Below are 24,092 nucleotides of genomic sequence, written 5' to 3'. Positions count from 1 at the left end.
AACCGATATGAAAATAATGAGAGCGACAAAGGGAATGTCAGCCGAAACATCAGGATCCTACGTCGTTGGCAGCTGCATCGGGACAGGAGACACAGAAACACGCACACGGCCGTATCCTGGCATTTTACACGGCTTGTGGCACACTCCACATCCCTGGGATCATGATGATGATGACGTGGAGCGGTGGTCACATCATACAAGATGATTTATGCATAAGCCATATGGCCAGCATGGACTAGGCAAATAGAACAGAAAGCGCTCTGTACGTGAAATCCAAAAACTACAAAGTTAGGGAAAGGATGGAAAAAGCTTAGTTCTTGACTTGACTTTAAAATATAGTAAAATATATATACTAAAGCCATGAAAATCAAGTTTAAAGTACAAACCTATATTGGAAATGACTTTAGTGCTCTTAAAAATAAAACCATTTGGATGATTTGGTTAGTTTAATATCCTAAGTTTTTTGAGTCTAAAATTATTCATGTGTGTGCAAAGTCCTAAGTTTATAACCAGAAAATTGAATTCAATATCCATATAAAGCAATGTCGTCTTTAAATTGCTGCAATGAGTTTTGAACAATTTTCCAGTAATCATGCACTTGAATCGTTCGATGACAAAACGACGACATGGCACTCAAATAGCATTGTGGAAATCGAAGATGGGGAAGGATAATTCCATTTCTGGCCGTCATTGTCTGCACGGAGCAAACACAATCAAACGACATTCCAATGACAAAAGGAAACTAAATAAATAAATAGTCAAAAAACGGCGAAATGGCTGCAAGGCAAGCGATGCCGTTTTGTTAGTCAAAGTGCTGACATAGCATGCATTTTACAGCAGCTCCTTCTTAGCATGGCAGCATCCTTTTTGCCTCATTTGTGACCCGCTCGCAGCTCGAGCTTTTCCTCGAAGCATTTGCAGTTGAGTGCAGCGTTGAGATTTCCCTCCGATATATATATATTCTTTTTTGATTTTTTGGTAAGAGCAGGGCGGATACCAGAACGCTGGCAATTTGAAAATCGATGTGGTTCGTGGATGCAGCGATGCGAATGCAGCAAGAGCTCCTTACAACATGCCAAACTAGTTGGAGAACTGTTGACGCAACTAATTAGGCAACCAAGATGGATAATGTTGCATATCCAGCTGCAATTGGCCGATAGCATTTTTATGTCGCGCGGTCGTGAGCTGAATAATTAATAGTAAATGCTCCAGCATTACCTCTGATTAATTTTATTATTTGCGCTGAAGCTAAGGACAATGGGGAAAATTGATTAATGAAGCAAGGAACTTAGTGATTTGCAGCACAATGCTTTGTTAATGGATTTACATCATTTAACACATGACTTTGATTTATAACGCTTAATGCGTAATCAAATATTATTTATTGCTCATTAGCCTTTGGGTTTATTACAACGAAATAATTATTATAAATTAACCTATTAACTTTATTAATCACAATCATCAATTATAAAGTGCAAAAATGTGAATTAATTTATTACCATTATGCAAGTTATTGCATACAAATATTGTAATCATTTGATTAGTTGATATCTTAAAAAAATAAATATTTTGTGAAACAAGATTAAAAACATAAAAATATAAATAAATAAATAAAATAACTAAACATTACAAATACATAAATGCTTTCTAGATAAAGGCGTTTATTAAACGAATAAACGATCCTAAAATACTAAATCATATCTAACAATACTCTGAAAAATTAACATTGATCAAACTACAAAAACCTTTTACAGCATTACATTTTCACATATATTAGAACAACTGCTCCTTATCAAATAAGTAGAATTGATTACTTTTCTTTAGCTTCTGCACAGTTTATGAATCACAAAATAAAAGCAAACTGATAAACCGAACACCATGTGATATGATAACTACCCTTTTACTCTCCGTAAACCGGACTTAAAACTAAAAACTTTTGTACATATGCCAAAACCAATTAAACAACTCAATTAATTGCCACATAATATATATTCTACTACGTACCCTCGTCCTTGACACCCGTTTGTCCCCAGCCCCAAAAGTATGCAATGCTTTTCGAATTACGTGTCAAACGGCTAATACAACTTTCTCTACAATTACCATCCACAATCGGCAACTTTCAACGACTCGAAACAACTTGGAACAACTTTTGACAACCGGAATGAGAAGGCGTGACAACAATGCTGAATTTCTTCACTACCTCGAACGGTTTCCGGAGCACTCTGCCGGTTGTTTCTAATCTGACGGCGATGAACGTGTGGGACGGCGTTTGCATGTGCTTCATCTACGCATCCTTGCTGGAATTCGTCTGCGTCAATTATGTGGGGCGGAAGCGACCCCTGCACAACGTCGTCTATCGGCCCGGCGAGAATCCCGTAACACAGGTAAATTAAATAATCATTTAATCCGATTCACACCAGGCAGCCCCGACCCAAAGAAAAAAGCTAATTTCGTATGCATTTTGAAAGCAATTAAATATGAATTTTACATGAGCGTGCAAAGCCAACAAAAAATCGTATCTACATATACATTATATGTATAAATAAAACCAAGCAAATGACATAAAAAAAAAAGAAAACACACAGCGAACACAACTACCAACATTCGTACTATATATAAGTTATTCAAGTTATTTGTTCTTCCTTTGTTTAAGAAGCCAGCAACACCTGAGCCCAAGTCATGAAAACAACAGAAAAAATATATATATATATAAAAAACTCAGACGAAAACAATTCAATATCCTCCATTGTGTTGCGTCCCCCTCTTTCTCTCTCTGTCTCGCTCTATATCCGTCTATATCTCTTCTTTCCTCTATATCTGCGTACACCCAATTTTGATCACCTAACCGTGTACTGTCCAGTCTTATTTAATGGTCCTTAGTTAATAGAACCATTGCCATATCTACATAATCAACTACCAGATGCTCGCTATAAAAACTCACTTTGTGTTAATCCCGAAACTTAGCATTTTGTATAACAACCTTTTGAAACTATAGTAAACGTAACTTTGTGTGCCCTAAAAAAATAACGAAATAACTCAAATTAACATTTGATTTTTGTCCACACACTTCTGATTTGAGTTTGTTTTTTGTCCTATATGAAGATACTGTCGATGTATGTGTATTTATTGTGCCGATGCTCAGTTGTATTATTTGTTTGCATTTTAATAATCCAACGAAGTGACATTTAATCCGAGAAATGTCCACAGACCATTCTTCCTCTTTGATAGAAATCTAAACATTCATCTTCTGTTATGTTTCGATTATTTTCTAAATGTTGTATTATACAATTGTTCGTAAGGAAAAAAATGCGTTTTATTCATCGTCAATTAGTTTAAAAATAACTTAACAAAACCCAACCATTAAATGAATAATAATAAAATAAATTGAAGTGTTTTATATGCCGTAGGTAGGTATGTTATTTATGTTTTCATTGTTTTCTAACGCAAATGAAACAACAAAAACTAAAATTGATTATACAAAATAAAACCAATAAAATATGCATTTTGTTTTTACGTAGGCACTTTTCGATTTAAGATGAAATCGTTTAACAATGCACGTTAAGCATTTTTGTTTGATGTGATTTACGAATATGTAATCCTATTTATGGGAATTCATTTAAGTGGCATGTTACCCAACGAGATTAAAAACTTAAATCATTTTAAAGAGCTCATGAATCAACAAAGCTGTTGATGCCACTTAAATAAATGCCACATTCTAGTCCCATGCATCATACAATTACCACATTTTTATGCAAGAGAGTCGAAAAACGAAAAGCGTAAACGACAAAAAAAGAATCGAACATTGTTCCCAATTTTAGTGAGACGCAACTATTCGAAACTTATAACCTCCACCCAAATTAAACTTACTCTCAATAAATAAATTAGCAGCTAAGTGAGAACTGAGCAAGCGATAGCAAACAGAAAACCAGAAAACCAAAACATAGCCCAACCAAAATGACAACCAAATCAAACTTAAAGTGTGTTTTGAGTATGAACATTGTTTTGTGTACATTTTTGCAGCGTCTTCCAGCAGTACTAAGCAGGATCGGAGTAATTCTTGCAAGTCCTTTGGTAAGCTATCAACCACAACTCATGCACCACCCTCGCCCCGCCCCCTGAGAAAACAGAAAACTTTAACAAAACCATTTAGCGGCAAACGGCAGCAAGACAAAAAATAAAACCAACTTAACACACACACACAATCCAAGTAAAACACACACCCACACTGGTACACCCACCGAAAAGTCCTTTTCCCCCTCTCCTGGCCAAAAAAACAGCGAAAAGTAAACCTAAGAAAAAATGGCATGCGAATTTCGCTTTGATGAAATGCATTGAAAAAGTTTTGTTTCGATTTTGGTTTTTGTGTTTCCCAAAAACAAAAAAAGTGTTTAATTTAACTTTCGAGCCAGAACGGAAAACCAATGAAAATAACAATAACTATAATTCAAATTTAAATAATTACCTAGTAGATTCGCACTCGCTTTCAATGTATATAACTTCATATTTATTACGACGATTATTTTCATAATTTAATTATTTTAATTCGTTTTCAATCATAAACAAACTCGTTACGTACTTATATACCTAACAGCCAATCGTGCGTATACTTGATATGCGTGGCTTAATTGTTTTTGAAGAATCTATTTCCACACGACCAACAGCAGAAACGACAACAACAACCACAACAAATAAATACTCATGATGAAAAATAAAAAAATAAAATTATATCTATATCAATAAAACACACTTTAAGGTCACTTACAATTGGGAAAAATGTTACGAAAGAAAATTGTAACAAAAAAGCGAAAAAAAAATGATTACCAATTATGGAAAAAAATTCTTTCTCCTTTTTACATATATGACAAAATTAGATCGAAAGAGCTATAAATCAATTCTGTTATTTGACCCTGATTTACATTTTAATTTTTGTATATGAAATTTGCCTTGAAAAAATATACATTTAAATTAAGTTCTTTATTGATTTTCTGACACGCCCTATACCACTAAAAAATAAACAAATATTTCTTTGGCTTACTAAAATAAAAATATGGCGATATATCGTGCCGGAAATGTTGGCCACTATTATTTATGGTACTAAAAAGTAGTAGCTGAAGCATTTTTGTTCTTTGGCTATTTTCTGTTGTCAGTGTTTGCTTGAAAGCTTTTTGTTTAGGCGCTTAGTTTAGTGCATTTTGTGCATTTGAATGTTTTTCAATAGATATTAAAACACTACGTGCGAGACACCAAAAACATACAATATGTATAGCTTGGAACCAAGAAGCTAAAAACAATATAAAAAATGGATTATATCTGTTTATTTTTCATAGGCGGGTAACATTTACATAAATTAAAAATAAAGTTACAGAAAAACTAAGCCAAGTTTTAAAGTGAGAGCTCGGTTTACAAAACTCTAAGGTCATTCTGCTTGAATCTAACAGCTACAAGAAGAGAAACAAGAGTCCATTAACTACTGGAATGATTTAACCAACTTAACTTACTATTTCACCACAACTGCTTAATTCCAAGTAACCTCTCCTGAAAATGCCCATCAATTAACACAATTACTTTTGTGGCCTTCGATTATCCTGACTAAAACCACCTGTGTGTCTCTCTCCAACAAATGTCTTTCTCTTTCCCGCGTTCAAAAACCAAACACTATAATGAAACCAATGCTAGAACCAATCCAGAACAAATTAAAAAAAAACAAACCAAGACAAAAAACTATCCCCATTCAACCAACCTGCTCTGTAGGTAATAATCGAACGCGAATTTCATGCCGCTTTTGTCCTCCGAAAAGGCAAGCGCCGCTGCCACGCCGGCCATGTCGATGATGGGCGGTGCCACGCCCATGTCCAGTGGCACCCCGGCCGCCTCCTCCTCGGTGGCCACGCCCGGCACCCCAAGGACCACCGATCCGGAGGAGTTCTTCGGCGGCGGCATGCGTTGGCAGGAGGCCCATGGCGGAATCATTGGAGCTGCTGTCCAGAATTTGCGGGCACGTTCGATAAAACGGAAAGCGGCCAGAAGTCCATCCACTTCCATATCGCCCCATCCCAGTGGCCGACCCACTGAGCATATCTACGAAGAGCCCGGTGGATCCACATCCGGTGTCACAAATACCAAAGTGAAGTTCAAGGACGAGCTGAAGGAGGAGCAAACGGAGGAGCCAGAGTCCAATACCAAACTACGCCGATCCGTGGCCACCAGCACACCGGCTTTGGTTGTTAGGATCGAGGCTGAGACCGATCCGGAGGCGGAAGCCAAGCCCATCCAGGATATGGAAATGACAGAACGTCAGTTGTCCTTGCCGTTGAAACCGCCGCGTCGCAAGGCATCACGCTCCAATTCACCAGCCTCGGTTTACGGCGATGCATTCGAGAATGTGGAAGCTACAGTGAGTAAAGGACACACCAGAATACCACAATCGCTCCCGAGACTAACCGAAAAATATCCACAAAAAAATCTTAACAAACATTCGTTCTTGTTGTTGCTTGCACAACCGACTAATAACTATAACTAACCAGAATGAAAAAACCGAGCCAAAGCAAAACGTCAGCAAGAGGAAAGTTTGGCCAAACTTGATTGCCTGCGGTTATTTTGATTGCCATTTGCCCAAAAAAAAAATAAAACACCCACTAAATGCACCCAAACACCCCCAAACACGCACACTCAAAGTTGGATTTTTCCCCGAACTTGCGATTGAACTTTAAATGAAAAACTAACAATGACTAACAAGAGTAAACTGCATTAGACATGAGGTACTGGCAGCCAAAAGGAAACAGAAAGGTTAAGCAATTAGGGCTAAAAGCCAGGCAGGGTTGTCTTTTACCAAATCAAATGCAAGCAATGAAGATGTTTTCTCAACTAATTACCCTTCACCTAAGCGATTTAGTCATTAGGACTTTGAGTGCTTTCAGTGGCTTAAAGGCTTAGTGGCTTGATTTAAATTCAAACATATTTGAATAAGTATTAATATCTAAACTTAATTTTATAAAGGAAATTTAGAATAAGTGGGATATATATATTTAAAAATTTCTAGAATATATACATCTAAATTCAAACTTTGGTAGCACGAAAGCGGTAGATATATATTTTTTTGATACCATGGTGGAACATCTCGAACACTTGAATCTTCGACTTTTTGTCCTTTAGATTTGCAACCGATATCCAGGGCATAAATCACTAAAACTTCCCCCAAAAGTCCCCAAGTAAATCAAACTTATCGGAATGGAAGTGGAGAAACCGCCATCAAGATAGAAATGCAAAGCCAAATAAAACCAACTAAAGTGGGCGTGATGAAATACCCGTCTGCCCAAAAGCAAAACTATTTTATGGGAAATTGTGAAACGCTGACGACGACTTCCGACAGTAGCAGAACACCAGGATACGCAGCCCAGGCAGAAATTGCAACCGGGCCAGTGAAAAGCCAGGAAAAGGCGGAAAACCCGTCGACAACAACAAGGTGGCTGGGAAAATGTTCTCCACCATTAGCATGTAAATTAAAAATGGTGTACGCGCTTAAATTGGCGCCCAGGCAGGTGGACAGCGGGCTGACTGGTCCGCAACAGGACAACATAATTATTCATGAGCGCCCCAAAGTGGAAAATGCCGTAATGAGCCCGAGGGCGGCGGAAAAACCAACGACACGGGAGTGCAAAACAAACAAATGGCAGCCAAGGATGCGGTCGAGCCGACTCCAAAGAAAACCAAACCGAACCGAAACGCAAATGAAAATGAAAACGAAAATTAAAATCGTCGGTACATGCATCATAATTGTCGAAAATTTTCTGAAAAGGATTTTCCATCGGAAAAGTTCGAGCCTGGCAGCACATTTTCCGCCCTCCTTTTTGGAGTCTTATGCAAATACGAAAAGTGTGGGGAGTCGCAAAAATGCACGAGGAAAGCTACTTTCGCTTCACACTTTGAACCCAATGATAATTGCACTGGGCACATAAATCTTCACTTGTCATACATTTTTCAAGTATTGTGTTAATAAAATTAAATGGCTGTTGAAGCATCTTGGGAACCAATTAACGTTAAATTTACGAGCGCTGTTATTGCTGAAGAAATCTCTGACTATTTTCGCGAACCATATTTTAAAGATAGATTTTAAATAGGTTTTTCCTATGATGTGCGATCTTTAAGCAACTCATTAACCTTGAATAGATTTCCTCTATATTAGTTTTAAGCAATCCTTTGCACTTCCAATCGTCTACTGATCATTAAAAATGCCTTGTTGATTTTAAAGAAACTAACGAGCAGCAAAGTTCTGTCACAGCCACCGAGTTTAATTTAGGTCAGCCACGTTATCCGGCTCTCTGGCTGCTTAAACACACCCGCATAATACATCTTCCCTAAGTAACTGTTTCCTCGCCGCCCACTTTTCCACTTTCCCATTTTCCCCAGACTTTTCCATTTTCGCAACCCCACCGGCCACCTTTGCCGGCATTTGTGCACTCGGCAAATGGCCGCCAGCTGCTGGCAAACAAAGACAAGTCAGCCAAACAACCACCCAGCCAACCCCCAATCCCCAGGAAAATCCTATGATTTTTCCCCTGGTTTTTGGATGCAACTTGGGCAGTACGTGCCACTGTAGCTGCAATAAATTGTAGCATACTTGTGAGCGGACGCAGTTAATTTCTTGGCCTGCCACCTACGACCCATTGGACAATTTATATACCGCTCGCAAATTTTTGATGTTAATTAAGCCGGCAATTTTCATGAAACAGTGCAGGAACTGAACAGTAGTTATGCAATTATATACGAGTATCTACACAGTAAAATATAGTTGTTTCACAACATTAGTTGATTTTTCTCTGTGTGCTTGTATAGTAAACAGCCTGTATATAAAGTACCTGTTTTTAAACCAACACCTTTGCTATCGTAATATTTATCGTAATATCGCACGCTTTAATCCACACAATAAAATGCACAAAACTCAACAGAATTTTACCTAAACTAACCTTGTATGTGTTCATAATCGATCATTAAATACATTCGAGCGAAATATACATTCCACATCACACTAAACCTACAAAAAAACAAGATTACATTGTAAACCAAAAACTAACAATATTTTTTAAGCGTTCAATATTACATTAAGTGTGCCATTTGTGCCGCTTTTAATTTCAACCCGCCCAAAATGAAAACACAGCAAAATTCTCATGCCATTCTCATATCAATCAAAATATACAAAAATCTATTCAAACTGCTATAGCTTAAACAGAAATAACAAATAAATAAAATACTGTACGTGCAAAAAACAATTAGAACATTTTGAGAAAAATTCAATAAATATAATTAAATGCGCTGTGGTTATAAATAGAAAAACCGTGTATTAAAATTAAATTTGGTCTCTTTTGCTTTTTCAACTGCTGCCACTGACTTAAATACAATACAAATAATAAATTTATTAAAAAAAGCCCGTAAGTATGCTGACCTACTAACAATAATTAATTTTTTAAATAATTTCTGTAGTTAAATTTGTAAAAGCATTCCAAGCGCTTTCGTAATAAATTTCGTAGTGTTAAATTTCGATTTTTGTGCCACATGTCAAATAAACTTTAATAAATCAAATATTTTTCTACCTTTTTTCATATATTTTTAACATACTTATACGCTTTTTGCTGGGTTTTTGCAAAAACGAAATGCAAACAACCAAAATATAACCAAACTGCAACCGCCAAACCAATTTTACGTTTTTTTTCGTATGCGTATGTGTGTGTATGTATGTGTAAATAACTCCTTTTTCAACACTTGTATTTGACTTGTAAAATTGCCAACTTGTTTGCCAACCACCACCATGGTCCAATCAAAATTAACAAATTTTTTTTTTTTTTAAATTTACCGCCGTCTATCAGGGCGAAAAGCGTCAAAACGCCGGGGCACCGAACGAAATTGTGGCATGCACCACCTGCGGCGGCAGCAACAGTCCGTGCACCCATTCGGCGAATAATGGATGTGCCACGGAGGTGAGAATATATACTTATACATTTATATAACTGAATCTGAAAATAAGTTTCGTCAAAAAAAAATACAACTTAAATGCACGATTGTGGTCTAATCTTAAAGGTCATTTAAATAACCACAAATGATAATAATTTATTAGGAGTTTTAAATTTAATATTTATTAAATTAAAATGCAATTATTATATAACTTTTTTAATTTGAAATTTGCTTTAGGTATAATGTCAAGTCAAGTCAAGAAATATTCAAGCTTAATATCACTTAGAAAGTGTCTATAAGTGGCCCATATATTATAATTTTTTCAATTGCAATTAAATACTACAACGTTTGTTGTTTAAGTGAGATGTATTCTTAGGGAAGAAACTTATTTTCAGAGTCTGAATATAAAACATATATTTACTATTTTCCATTTTGTTCACAGACCTGCTTCGTTCAAGTGCGGAAAAAGGAGCCACCGCATCCGATTCGAGTGGCCAAGACGATCGATGTCATCGCTAGAATTACATTTCCAACTGCTTATGCCATTTTTCTGATATTCTTCTTTGTACACTATAAAGGATTTTCGTAAAATTAAGCAAAAACACTACAAGTAAAGCATAAACATACATATATAGATAATTGAACACGCTAAATTGCCGAAGCAAAGCCAGCAAACCCGTAATGTAATTTGTAGAGAAACATGCAGACCGACATGAGAACTCGTTTGCTAAATTCTAGGGCCTTGCAAAGTCATCTAATTTTAATGGAACAAAGGGAAACACAAAGTACATCTAATTATTCATTAACGATTATTTAAATGGCAACAACATGACAAAACCAGTGATAAAAACGTCAAAATGAAAACATTAGTTTAAACTGAGTTGTTAATGGGGAATAAATGAAAATGAATAAGTTGTTAATAATTAATATTTACGAAAGTTAAATTTATGCAAATGAGCAAACATACGAATGAAACATTTTCGACTGCCTTTTTTAAAAATAGTAGAAACAAACCAAAAAAGCAACAAAAAAAAAACTTTAAATTAAATTTGCAAATTTTTGCATATGCTCGAAAATGCATTAGTTAATTATACCAACCAAAGAAACACTGTCTAGCAATTGTAATATATAATATTTAAACAATTTAATAAGCAAACAAATTAATGCTGAAAGTACCAAAAAAGAACACGATCCAAGAAGATAAAAAGACCTAGCCTATAACTATGAAATATGAAACGCAAACCAAACAGCTTTAAGGCTTTACCTATTTGAGTAGTCGAAATGATGCAAACCTGTTTATACACAATATACATAGATGTTATATATTTACAAACCAGCTCTAGTCGAATATTATGAAATTAAAACCCAGTTTTGTTCAATTCAATTCGATGAGTTGAGATGCCTCCGCATATGTCAAAGATTATGAAACAGAACAACACACACAAATTGTTACTCATCTCACACAGATTTTTACGTTACGCTTTATTGTATATACTATTGATTTAATGTTTATTTAAAATCTGTTTATTTTTTTCAATAAATGTTCGATATAAAAAACAGCCTTGATTTTAACGCATCGCATAAATTCACGGAAATGAAACCGCCGCAAAGTAGACCACAATTAAAGCTTTCCTAAACTAAGATTCGGGTGAAATAAAATAAAATCTATGAAATAAACTCATTTTATAATTATAGACGGTAACAATGAAGAATAGTTTACACAAAACAAATTTGTACACCTTCTGAGATTCATTCATTTCATTTGATCCATCAACGCCTTTTTAAGTAGCAGCAGGAATTGCCTAAAAACTTTTATTAAAATACATATCAAAGGTCATAGAAGAAACATAAACGAAGCTAACTAAAATATTTACAAAAAAATATATGACACGAATCTTTATGAAACTCTCATAAGTAGCTATGAAGCATATGCCAACCCAACTATAAACTGACAAACCTAACAACACCCAAGTATTTTAGATAAAATGTATGTCCACAAATGCTAATTCTAATTCAAAAACAAAAAAACTTAAAACCTAAACCAAATTTAAACCTTGTGATAATGAACACAAACAAAAATCCTAAATTTAAAAACGAACCTTTGCATACGAAGTTTTATTGCAATTAATTGAGAGCAGGTTATTGAGGGCCACGGTTACCAATTGTTTAAATAATATTACCTATATAGAACACAATATGCGTATACACGAAATGCTTTTTGCAAATAAATACATTTATGAATTTAGAGATTTGTAGATTTTTGGGAAATTTTCTTTTCGCCATTTTGCAAGCTCTTCGCAGTTAATTCTCATTTAGCAAAAAAAATATATATAACTAAATAGCAATTACGAGAAGGAAAACCCAAAGACAAGGACAATCTTTTTGCAATTTACAAAAACGAAAAAGTTAATCTGAGTAAAAGGAAATGTTAGGTCATCTTTCAAACAAGCAATGCCGATTAATTCAGAATCCTTTTTGTATAATTAGCTGCTTATATAGAACACAAAAAAAAACTGAACTCAAAATTCATCGCGTCCAATGACAAATGTTTTTGTTGCGCAAATATAGTCAAGGGTAAGAAATGTGAGTGGAATTTGCTGAATATGTGGCCAATAAAAGGAATGTACAAATTAAATACGATAAAGATGGACCCCAAGAAACTATATTCGATTCGTTCTTTGAACAGCTTAACCATGTAACTTCGTTAAATGTTAGTTAGCAATCGATTTGAGTGAAGGTGCCTTCTTTGAGAGAATTAAAAACTTATTGATTGCTTCGATGGTTTCAGGCGAAACACAGTTTTTGTTATTATGGATGAAAACACGACGTATGTGCCCTATAAGGATTTCTGTTTGGGATTGTTTTTAACTCCTCACAAGCTAAACTGCTGATAAAATGAAGTAGAAGCTAATCCAAAGACCAGTAAGATTATAAAAATCGATTTAAATAGAATCAAAGCAAAGCCATAAAAGTTCACACTTGAAAAAGTATTAATGAAATTAGCAAACAAGAAAATTATAAAAAAAAAGATATTACAATCTGTTACATTTGATCAAGAAAACACTTTTTAAATTGTCATTACTCGAAAGCTTTATAATTTGTAAATGCTATGAACGAAATGTAAATACTAATGTATCAAAACTGTCTTGATAGCAGTTAAATAGCAGTTAAATCATTTTATCGAATAACTTTAAACTAATTTCTTTATAAACAATATTTGCTAAATCCATGACAGTCCAACTGAACTGTTTGCTAGAGATTTGTTAAAAAATTATATATCTGAAATACGTTTAGAAAAGAAAAAAAAACAAGTTAAGCCATTCGGACAATTTGTGTTGTCCAATTTATTTCACATACGAGTAGATTTCTTAAAGATCAATTACAAAAAACCCGAAGTCCCCACAATGCTACCAAACGTAATAATTATAATAACAACTTTTTTATAATGCACAATATTGAGCATAATAAAACCGATTTATTAACAATGCATTCCCAAAACGAACATCATGTAAATACACCAAGTACATAAAACAAGTCAAAAACTAGTTATAAACGAGTAAATATTTGAAAAAACAAACGATAAATTGGAAAAGAACAAACAAACAACCAGAAAACTAATAAACAAAGCAGCTTCGCATTAATAAAGATCGTCTCAATCAGAAAACGAAAACAATTATTAAATAAAATTGAAATAATCGGACTTTTTATTGGGCTGCAAAAATTGTAATTGGGTGAAATGCTATAAAAATATTATAGAAAATAATATAACAGAATTAAATGAATAGTATGATTTTGTTTAGGAATATGTTTTTTCTTATGTATTATATATTATATATTATATATTATTTCTTATATTATATATAGATTATTTCCAGTTGACTTCTGTTAAATGGAAATTGGCTGTTCCCACAACAAATGATTCATCAACCAGGTTCCATCTATAATCGTAGAAATATGATTTTAGATTGCCATCTCTTCCACCTTATAGAGTGGATATATCTCAAACAAAAACAAGGCATAAATATGAAAAAAAGGCGCGCTGCGTTTTCAGGTCAATGCACACGAGCCACAAATGCAGTCGCAGTTGCCGTTAAGACGGGACTACCCCTAAAATCGAGCAACTCACGTTGGAAACAACCTGCCCATCGAATGACAACTGAATGCGCTGGTGCTGCAACTGTCCCTGCACTAAGAAAAAATACAAACAAAAAATTAAACAAAAATTATTACAATACTTTCGGATATACCAAGAATTTAATTTTTAATCAAATATTATGAAAGCATTTGTGTGCTGGTGAAAAGTGCGTATTACGAATATCGCGATTGTGGAATTATTAAAATTATAAAGAGTCTTATTTTAATTTTTACATTAACTATGCTTAAGATAAATAAAAACTTGCTTAAAACTGGTCAAGCTTTACTTGAGACGATTGCTTTGATTACCAGTCGGCCCATAATAAGTTACATCCCTATATTTCTCCTCTATTTGTGCCTTCGAATTTCTCCCAGTGTATTTATCGGATCTGACTGGTTGGCAGATCTCAGAGCCCGCCCTTGCCAGATAAACCAGCAAACAGGTTCGGCCAAAAGGTTCCAACTCGGAACCGGCGAACGAGGACAAGTGTTTTGACCCGCGCAACAGCTTCCTTCCGCCCTGTTCGAAGTGCAACTGTCTGTGCACTTTGAAATATAATATATAAAATATATTTTAATAAATTTCATATATTTCTTTATTACAAGTTATTACTATGACTTTGTGGCAAATACTTGAATACTCATTAAATCATTCTGTATTATATATCATATATTGTAATTATTGTTAGTATGTTTGATAACATAATTTCCAGTGTATCCGTTTGAGTTCAACTGGGATCGGGAGTGCGCCTCGCTTCGCTGACTTGTGCACCTGCAACAGCAGCCGGCGATGATGGCACGCGGTAAAGGTAAAAGTAGAGGCCGAGGTAAGAGCAAGGGTATAGGACACAACCCCTGGGGATGGGGCCAAGTTCTACCTGGATGCAGTTGGCCGTTTGTCGTCTGCCGGTTGCCACTTGTAATTTTTTTGTGCCTCTGCAAGTAAGTGGCCAAAAGAAGGTAACAATCTCCCCTCTTTGGGACTCGATGCAAACGAATTATATTCGTTTTGCTGGCGGTAAAATACGTTACAATTTGTGGAGGGTGTGGATTCGATCGAACACATGTGAATTGATCTTAGGAAATATTTATGTCAGGGTCAGTCTTTCGAGAAGAACATGTGTGTGTTAGGCCATGACAACGATCAGAATGCCAGAAAACAGCTGATGCTGCTTACATAAATTAAATGATGGATTGTTTGGTTCTTATAATCCCCTATGAAAAGTGCCTAAAAAGTAGGTACCATTTTCTTCTCATTTTAAAAACATAATATCAATTGATGTACTTATAGAATATAGAGTTAGTTATATGCTTATGCTATCATATATTTATATACTGAAATATAACAGCTTATATCTGCAATTTATATCTGCATGGTTGTTTTAAGGACATCCTTTAACTCAATGCCCACTGACAACTGACCCTGTATGGCTGACCTGCAATCTCTGTTCAACAATCAACAATAAAACTCAATCATTGCTTGAGCACTGAACTCGACTACAATGAACTTGGGTGCCGAGTGGCTCGTACACCCCTGTCATTAGGAAATTTCCATATATGCGACATATGCAACGCCAGACAGCACACCAACCTCCCCACTCCCCCGCGCAAATAACCCCCCTTTTTGGGCGCGTGGCAATTAGTCGCTTCAGGTGGCCAAGAAAAATCCAAATAAAAATTAATAACCACCAGGAAATGTTCCCACACTAAAAGAAAGTGCAGGAATAGTAGTAATAAAGCCCCCGGAGAGCTGCTGGTGCCATTATAAGGATATTACGAGCCCTATGTGTTTGTTTATGCCATGAAGTAGCTGAACCGCATCGGAAAAGTTAGCCACCCTGGAAAGTAACCCCTAGTCGTTGAGTTAGTACAGCCTGACCCGCTCCAGGTCCAAATCAATCATTTACATAATCGCTATAACCACATTTGCTTTTCAAAATTTCACGCGCTTTTTCCTTGGAAATGAACAGGTTGCGTGGTTTTAATTGTTTCTATATTCCCCCTTTCGGGGTTTGGGCCTAACCACCCTCTCCCTCCCCCCTTTCAAATGCAATTGCCTGAGCATTACGGAGCAAAGTTGTAATGACTTGCAAGGTGGGGCAATTTGTCATATTACACAGATAAGTTGGCACCTGCCATCAAATTCGCTGGAGGTGGTTCCACACTTTCTCTGCAACTATAATTTCAGCTTGTATCCAATCGATTCCTAATGAGCTTGAACATTATTGAATATTTGTATTGCCCAATCCTAATGAGTCCAATGAAAATTATTGGTTGGCTAAGCAAAGCAGTTGGAGCCAGGGTAAATAAACACCAAGTTCAAAGAAATATTATGTTTCACAATTTGAAAGGATTTCTTCCTATGAAGACCCTATATGGTATTATATTTTCATGGCTACATTCTCAATTCAATAAACAATCAACTATTTCATTTATAATTACATTAAACTTTAGAAAAACACGATCATTAAAATAAACTATACTAAACTATATAATTTATCTATATGGAAGTATAATCTCCAATAAAAGGATTACTTATCGAACTTTATCCACAAGCGTGGCTTTTACTTTCTCATTCATAAAGATACAAAAGCCAGCGGCTAGAACCATTAGCGCTACTTCTTAGATAGCATTGTTTAAGCCCTCCCAAAATTGATTCCATATATTATTACTCCCTCTGCCCACATAAGTTTTTTGATCCTGACCGAAAAAAGTCTGTTAGCAACAAATGTACAACCAAAGGGATACAGGAAAAAAATGGAATCGAAAAGCAAATGCTACCCATTAACAATAAAATACACAGCGAAAAAACAGTGGGGGTGGCAAATAGGCTGGTCGAAGAGTGGGCGAAATGGTTTTGGGGGGATAAAAACAAGGCAGAAATTCGTTTTTTATGTACCGCGAGTTTTTTATAGTTCGTTGTTGCTGCTGTTGTTGGTGGCACGTTATCAACAATCTCGTTTTACCAAATAACGCAAAGTGCGCGTCATGGCATTGGTACACTGAAAAAAAAGTGCTTTATTGTACTTAGCATAGGCCATTCGTAAAATCCACAGCTAATACTAATAATAACACTACGATTTAATATTACTAAATGTTACAACGGATTTTTTATAGTGTGTATTTAAAATATTTTTGAATGAAAATTTAGATTTACAATATCAAAGTACCAAAGATGTGCAATTACAATTAAAATAAAAAAATATCTGAAAAATGCTGTGCTATAAAAGACCGAAGATTTACAGAATCACTAAAGAAAACTAAGTTTCCCTATTTTTTTAACAGTCATAGAAGGGTGAGCAGTGTTATGATCACAATGGCAGCAAATATTTTTCCCAGTGCATTTCTGTGCTGGTGCTGATGGTGGTTCCTAGTGTTTCCTGGTGTTGGTGGTGCTGTTGGCGGGCAGCACACGCTATAGTTCGCTTATGGAATAGCTGAAACTGCATTAAAGAGCGGAGGGAGTGGTCGTGGTAGATGGTTCATGGTAGTGGTAGTGGTAGATGGAAATGCCCGTGGTATTGGTATTGGTCGTGGCCGAAAGAGAGTAGTTCTAGAAGGCTAGGGCTAGTGGAAATTGGTAGGAACACACCGACGTATATATCGTGGTATATTTTTTTACTCAGTTTCGGTGGTGGCTGGTGGTTGGCCAAAAGACGGTGGCAGGATGACGATGATGATGATGACGACAGCAGGGGCAGGGAACCTACCCTCGGATCGCGCGCTCTCTCTCTTTCCTGCCCCTTCCCCTTCCCGCAACGCCAGGTGTATCGGTGTGCGTTCCTGTGAGCTGCTCGCACCGTTTTTGCTTTAAAGTTTTGTGTGGTAGCAAATAAAATTTTAGTTAGTCACTTGCCGTCGTCAAGGATACGCCGTTCAGTTATTTGTTGTGCAACGTTGTTCCTGGCAACCACGAGTCGTCGGCCAGCAAGGACCTGTGCCGCTTCGGAACGAAAGGCTTTCAGTGCCAGGCTCGAATCGAGTGCTAGCGACAGGGACAGCAACATTAGCACCTGTCTAGATCTAGAAACCTTTTTATATACTCGTTTATTATCCGGCCGGTAGGCGGCAGCGCTGCCAACTGCGCAGTCGACGTCGACGTCGCTGCCTAGCTCACCTTACATAGCCGCAAATTCAAATTTGAACTTCAGTCAAGTGTCAAAGCTCAAAGGATTAGCATGTCCTTGCAGCTGCAGCATGTGTGAACCAGTGAAGACCACTGCAAAATACAATCTTCAGAATCAAAATACTCACTAGCTTGCCAAAAAGTGAAAAAACACGGTCAGAAACCGAAAAGGAGCAACCTGAAAAGTGCTGACAACTGCCAGATTTGGAGAAACTACCTAAAGGTAAGCGATCCTAGGTGATCTTCGCTTTTAAACTGGCGATCCAGAGCGCTAGCTCTTCAATTTGCTGACTTTGAGTCTTGGCACTGGGAGAATTCACAGTTGACTTGATTATTCTGTGGTTCTGCGGGTGCCAAAACTTAAAAACCGGCTTTATACAACGATTTCTAAACAATTACAATTTAAACAATATAAAATTAGTAGAGCGTTCTTAGGTTAGTAAATGGAGTAGCCTGAGTACTGAGTAGATGAATTGTTTAAATTTCCAGGGAAGTAACAACCCCAAAAACGATCTAAAAAATTTATTAATAAAATAATAATAATATTTAAATAAACCACATTTAACTTGTTTTTTCATTTAAGACTTCTAGGTCAATCTTAACGAATGAAAGAGTATTAATTAAGCTTTAGAAATAACCAAAATGTAACATATCGACTGAAAAAAGAAGTCAAATTTGTTTAAATATTTAATTGCAAAGTAGTTTCTCTAAGCCTAAAATAAGTTTTTCTTATCCAAGCTTGGACAATACATTATCAAATCACAGCCATCGCTATATTACTCATACGCCACCGGTACCAACCCCATTGAACTGCCAACGTCACGACTGCGTTGGTTCCTCTACTTTCGTTTTAGAATCCAATGCGCAGTACCCAAACAAAATTAATTTCCATCCAACACGCAACGAAAAAATCGAGTATGATTTCAGGGCAGCAATTAATTGGGGCCGGGCTAAAATTGTTAAAGACTTAAAAATATATTAAACAAAAAGCCCAGAGTGAGACACAATCGCTGGCTAAACTTTAGAGACATTGAACTTTCGGGGAGTCAAAAGTATTTCTTAACTTGGCCAACTGCCCTCTCATAAATGTATTATGAGGGGAGGCAGTCAAGCCCTCCCCCTTTAAAGCAATTAAGTGCAATGCAAAGGGCGTGTCAGAGTTCAGTAATTGACCTCACCAATGGAAATTTACATTTGAACTTATCTTGATTGGAAATTACATTTTTAAATGTACACTGTACATGTCCAGGTGTCCAGCGTAATCAAGGGCAGCCCCGCTCAAGGATATCCAGCGGCAGGACTACTGGCCCAGGTGGAAATCCTTTTGCAAATTGCTTCACTCATAACTCATTTCTCTAATAGAACCGGGGGCGTGGCCCATCGCTAAAGGCACCTGTCCAGAGAGCAAATAAATATTTGATGAGGGAATTCTGAAAACTTCTGTAAATTCCATTTCAATTGTAGTTTTGAGCACAAATAAGGTCCTTGGGGTGCACCTCAGTTCTAGTTCTCGAAATAATCTTTGAAATTGAATTAATTGGTGAGCAGTTGAAATCAATTTTGGAAATTTTAATCTCAAAAGCATAAAAGATCTAAATACTCCTAAGTGCAGTTGGAATGAAATTTGGAAACATATATATAACTAAATAGATCATAATATTTCGTTTTAACCTTTTGCATTGCAAGGACTCTTCTGTATTCTCGATCTCCCGTAAAAACCAAGCAATTTGAGCACTTATATTTTAGTAAATTGGTACCAAAAATATTTCAACACTCTAACCGCTGCCAATCTATATAATTTGCGCTCCTTCGCTGCATTTTCCGGCGGCATAAATTAGCATTAATTCATAAGTCAGTAGTCAGGCCACCAATTGCAATCCAAAAAAAAAGAGAAAATGAAGCAGAAAGGAAAATGTTTTTCGGCTGGAAAAGCGAATTTGCATACAAACTGCAATGTTCGTACAACGCCCCCCGAACAACAAATTATGTGTGGGGGCCCAAAGGGGCCGTGAACTGGGGAATAGGGGCCTAGTAGGCCTCGTAGGATTCCGATGGCTTGACTTGGTCTGGTGGATTGGATGGGATGGGGATTGGTGCGACAGCCTAAACGCCGGCAATGTTCCTGAATAATGGGCCACCGGCGCCAACTGACGTTGGTAGGCAATTTTCTAGGAATCTAGATGGGGTTGCGTCGTGTATCTATGGTGAGGTGCAACTCTGTACATATGTGTATGTATGTGTGGCATATAGGTGCACATGTTGTGCGGCAAATGGCTACTGCATAATTTATTTAATCGCGGGCAACAAATCTAAATTGATCGTTAGGCGTAGGCGAACGAACAGCCAGCTCAACCAACAAAATGTCTAACAAGGATATTGCATGTTCTCTATATGTATTAAACTATTTTTTCCACCGCTTTTCCATTGCAGTGCCAATTAGCCAGAGAGGTTTTTCAAAAGGCGAGCAAAGGAATATGGCGCCGCAACAACAGAACTCCACATTCATCGATGATAATCTGGACAGCTGTCCATCGCTATTGAATCTACCCGAAAGTCCCATTCTTCCGCCGCGACGATGTCAAAATCAAGACACCAACAACAATAATAATAATAAGCAGGCTGCATTCGAGGAGCGCTTGGTGGATGAATCGCCATCGGTGGGGGAGCCACCATTAGCACCACCCATACCTCTGGCCATACCCATGGCACCAGCACCACCACATCGGCAAGCATGCAAAAATAAACACGGCAGGGAAAACGGAAACGCTGGCCAGGCCAGTCGTCGCCACCGTTCCATTTCCCTCTACGGCGTTAATAGCACTGTGGTAAGTGCCTCCGGCTCCTCTTGCTCCTTTGGCCACTCACCACCCCACTCCAGTCCCCGCCCCTGATTTTCGGTTGCGCCAGCTTTTCCACTGAAATCAAACAAATCATCTAATTGGGTGGGCAGGCACAGGCGGTAGTCATATGCTTATGTGGATAGGCTTATACTTACATATAGGGGTATGGGAAACTTCGATAGTGCGTCTGTTACTTAAGAAATTGATTGCAACCTTGCGTTTTCGTAAGAATCAAAAGGAGAAACTTAATTCTTTACACATTATCTAATGGTTCTGGTAATGGGCTTGGAACTCAAAATCGTTTATTGAACAGGATGTTATTGAATGGGCTTACTTATAAATAAATAAGATAAAAATCAGATTTAACCCAATATGGTCATTAAATTATATTGGCTTAGTAGGAAAATATATCGAGCTTCCACCAAAATATGATCAAATGTGAATAGTTCCTTGTACCGTTTAATATCTATCCAGTATACTCTATATAGATTTCAATACAGTGGATCATTTTTTATGGGTTTACCTTAAATTTCTATTTCCGTACTTATCGAACAAAAAGGTAAATTCTTTGAAAATTTCCCTTGCTTCTAAATCCACACCCCACTCTACACTCTACAATCCATTATTAAAAGCCTGACAACCCTGTTAATCGATCCACTTACTTCCCTGTTCTTCTGGCAACCCTTCAGGAGCAAGGCCACAAGGAAATCCCCATCTGGATGGACGACGGAGAGGCTCGTTACGTATCCGGAGTGACGAACAAGACGACGTGCGATGACATAATCAAGGCGCTGATTGATGACGAACTGCGAAACGGCGATGGATTCTACTGCGGCAATAATCCGAAAGGTAGGTTAATAACAATAATTCCCAGTCGATCCTGTCGTGACTGCTACTTTTTTTTATACATCACAATTTGGCTTTTTATTTATTTATGCTCCTTATTTACAATTTCTTTTATTTTCTCTCATTTTGCGTTTCGTTCCGTTTCATTCAATTTTCCCGTTTTCCGCACGTTGGAAAAACAAGATGGCGGCCAGAGGAAAACGGCAGCAGCATCGCGTGACTACAGCGATTACATTATAACGGAAAGTTGGGGCGGAATAGAGCGGTGCTATGATGGCAACATGGCCATTTTGCCCGTTTGGCGCGCTTGGAGCCGTGTACACAATGAGGTAATGGCAACGGTCGGTGGACCAGGGGAATCCCACCTGGCGTGCAGAAAAAAAGGAACAAAATAAAACAGAAACACCAGCGAACTGGGCCCGAAAGCACGAAAAAAAAAAAACGAAAAGTCTACAGTGATTGCATAATAAGCGCTTTTTCCTGGCGCCACACGCAAGCCAAGAAATGTGAAATTCATGTCGTTCTCGAAAACCCACTCCATACGTTCTCTATATTCCCCTTTCAAAGTCACACCCGCGCCTACTATATACATATGTACATATGTATGTATATACATAGTACCACTCGCATTTGACTTATGCTTTGGCTTTTCGTATTTATTTGTTTATGTTTACGCACACAGTGAAATCAATTTGCTTATTGATTTTTATATCAAAGTTCATGTTTTCGTTTTGGTCTAATTATGTTGTAAATGTTTTATGACCCGGACTATTAACAATGGGAATAATGTTAGTCGAGGAAAAGGAACTCCTAATTGTTATTTGATGATCTTATCCAGTTAATGGATGGAAAGAGTTAAGAACAAGTGCCAAGGTGGTTTTATTGTTTTAGCTGTATTAATGACAATATAATCAAAGTGAGATATTTAGTTTTACCTTGTTTTGTAGAAATAAATACAGAGTCAATTTGTTACTTTAATAAGAAGAATACACATTGAGGAATAAAACATGTTCAAGGAGTAATATATATTTTTAAGTACATCAATTCATTAATGAATACTTATTTCTACTCTTACTTTACAGCTCCGCATCTCCTTAAAACACCGTGATAGCTTCAGAGATCCCCTTGCCATGCAATTAGTGCCCCATTCTCAACCAGCCACGGGATTTTCGATGTACAAGTGGCTCAAGAAGCTACTGCATCTGAAAAAGGGAAAGAAGACGCCACCAAAACCGACAAAAACGCCTCCGAAAGTGCCTAACAAATTGAAGGAGAAGAGAGTGCACGGCCAAAAGCAAACGATGCCCAATGACTTGGTGCTGGTTATAATGCCAGACCAGCTGTATAGGGGTAACGAAAACACTGCCAAATCAAAACTTTATAAACTGGCCGAGAATCGCGTCAGCAAGCAGCGTCATCGAAGAAGAAGTCGTCATGAGATAACCAAAGCATCGGTTGAAACATTCAGGACAGCGATTCCCAGCGAATGTAATAACAATAACTACAATGTTAATAACTGCATAAGGAGGCGAAAGGATAAGCCTTTGCGAAATAGTGTACGATATAAGTTGGCATCTCTTCATGCCGATATGAATGTTCGCTATGAAAAGGAACACGCTCTAACACGTCAGCTAACGGAAATGTGCCGACTATACCGGTTGCAGAACGAACGGTACAAGGGACCGGAAATGGAGTTATCGGTCGGGCAGTTGCAACAAAATATCGAAGCCTATGCCGAGGACATTATTAAAACTGAACACGAACTTCTCGAATTGAAAAATGAAATCAAGCACGATATATCGCTGATTAATAACTTAAAGCGTTTGACCTTGGAGGAATCGGAGGCAGATGCAGCCTGTAAAAGAGGCGCAGCAAAAGTAACACATCCCTCAAAAGAAAATGAAAATACCCCTCAAGTTGCTAAAAGTATGCAGGAAATGCAATTTGTTGATAATATTTACGAGTTTTGCGATAATAATGCTAGTATGCTGGTCTAATTGCAATTATTTGTAACTTGTTAAGTTTTCTACCAAAATAAATATATATTTTGTATAAGCAATTTAAATTACGAATTTTAATGGTTGTGGTTTTTGAAAGACTTATTAAGAATTAATGATTTCAAATCACTTAATTATAAAAGATTTAAATTATTTGTAAATGGTAATTTATTTTTGGGGAACTTACTCATTGAACTATCTCCA

General features: G+C 36.9%; 2 protein-coding genes across 27 annotated transcripts in view; both read left to right on the top strand.

Annotated features, from left to right (window-relative positions):
- LOC6605835 (glutamate-gated chloride channel) overlaps nucleotides 1-13,430 on the top strand; it is a 50,075-nt gene extending 36,645 nt beyond the window's left edge. For 12 of the 24 annotated variants that reach the window (XM_032717458.1, XM_032717459.1, XM_032717456.1 and 9 more), the window contains 5 exons: nucleotides 2,170-2,384; nucleotides 4,021-4,071; nucleotides 5,798-6,394; nucleotides 9,861-9,971; nucleotides 10,388-13,430. In XM_032717458.1, the coding sequence (XP_032573349.1) occupies nucleotides 2,170-2,384; nucleotides 4,021-4,071; nucleotides 5,798-6,394; nucleotides 9,861-9,971; nucleotides 10,388-10,534 (1,121 nt within the window). In that variant the 3' untranslated portion in view covers nucleotides 10,535-13,430. Of the gene's footprint in view, nucleotides 1-2,169; nucleotides 2,385-4,020; nucleotides 4,072-5,797; nucleotides 6,395-9,422; nucleotides 9,426-9,860; nucleotides 9,972-10,387 lie in introns of all 24 variants that reach the window. The other 12 variants (XM_032717476.1, XM_032717475.1, XM_032717471.1 and 9 more) reach the window with 5 other exon arrangements.
- A 4,673-nt stretch (nucleotides 13,431-18,103) lies between these two features.
- On the top strand, nucleotides 18,104-23,956 carry LOC6605833. 3 transcript variants are annotated; one of them, XM_032717478.1, is made up of 5 exons: nucleotides 18,104-18,428; nucleotides 20,636-21,030; nucleotides 21,735-21,894; nucleotides 22,075-22,220; nucleotides 22,974-23,956. In XM_032717478.1, exons 2-5 carry the CDS (start codon nucleotides 20,680-20,682, stop codon nucleotides 23,886-23,888), a joined length of 1,572 nt encoding a protein of 523 aa, XP_032573369.1. In that variant the 5' UTR covers nucleotides 18,104-18,428; nucleotides 20,636-20,679; the 3' UTR covers nucleotides 23,889-23,956. The 3 variants fall into 3 exon arrangements, with proteins under 3 accessions (XP_032573369.1, XP_032573371.1, XP_032573370.1); XM_032717480.1 differs by lacking the exon at nucleotides 22,075-22,220 and having other exon boundaries at nucleotides 18,111-18,428; nucleotides 22,974-23,092; XM_032717479.1 differs by lacking the exons at nucleotides 18,104-18,428; nucleotides 20,636-21,030; nucleotides 22,075-22,220 and having other exon boundaries at nucleotides 21,748-21,894.
- The last annotated feature ends 136 nt before the right edge of the window (nucleotides 23,957-24,092 follow it).

This window comes from Drosophila sechellia, chromosome 3L (genome assembly GCF_004382195.2).
Source record: "Drosophila sechellia strain sech25 chromosome 3L, ASM438219v1, whole genome shotgun sequence".
In the NCBI taxonomy this organism is placed as follows: Eukaryota; Metazoa; Arthropoda; class Insecta; order Diptera; family Drosophilidae; genus Drosophila; species Drosophila sechellia.
Note: the sequence above shows the minus strand (reverse complement) of the source record. Positions and strands in the feature narration are given on the sequence as shown.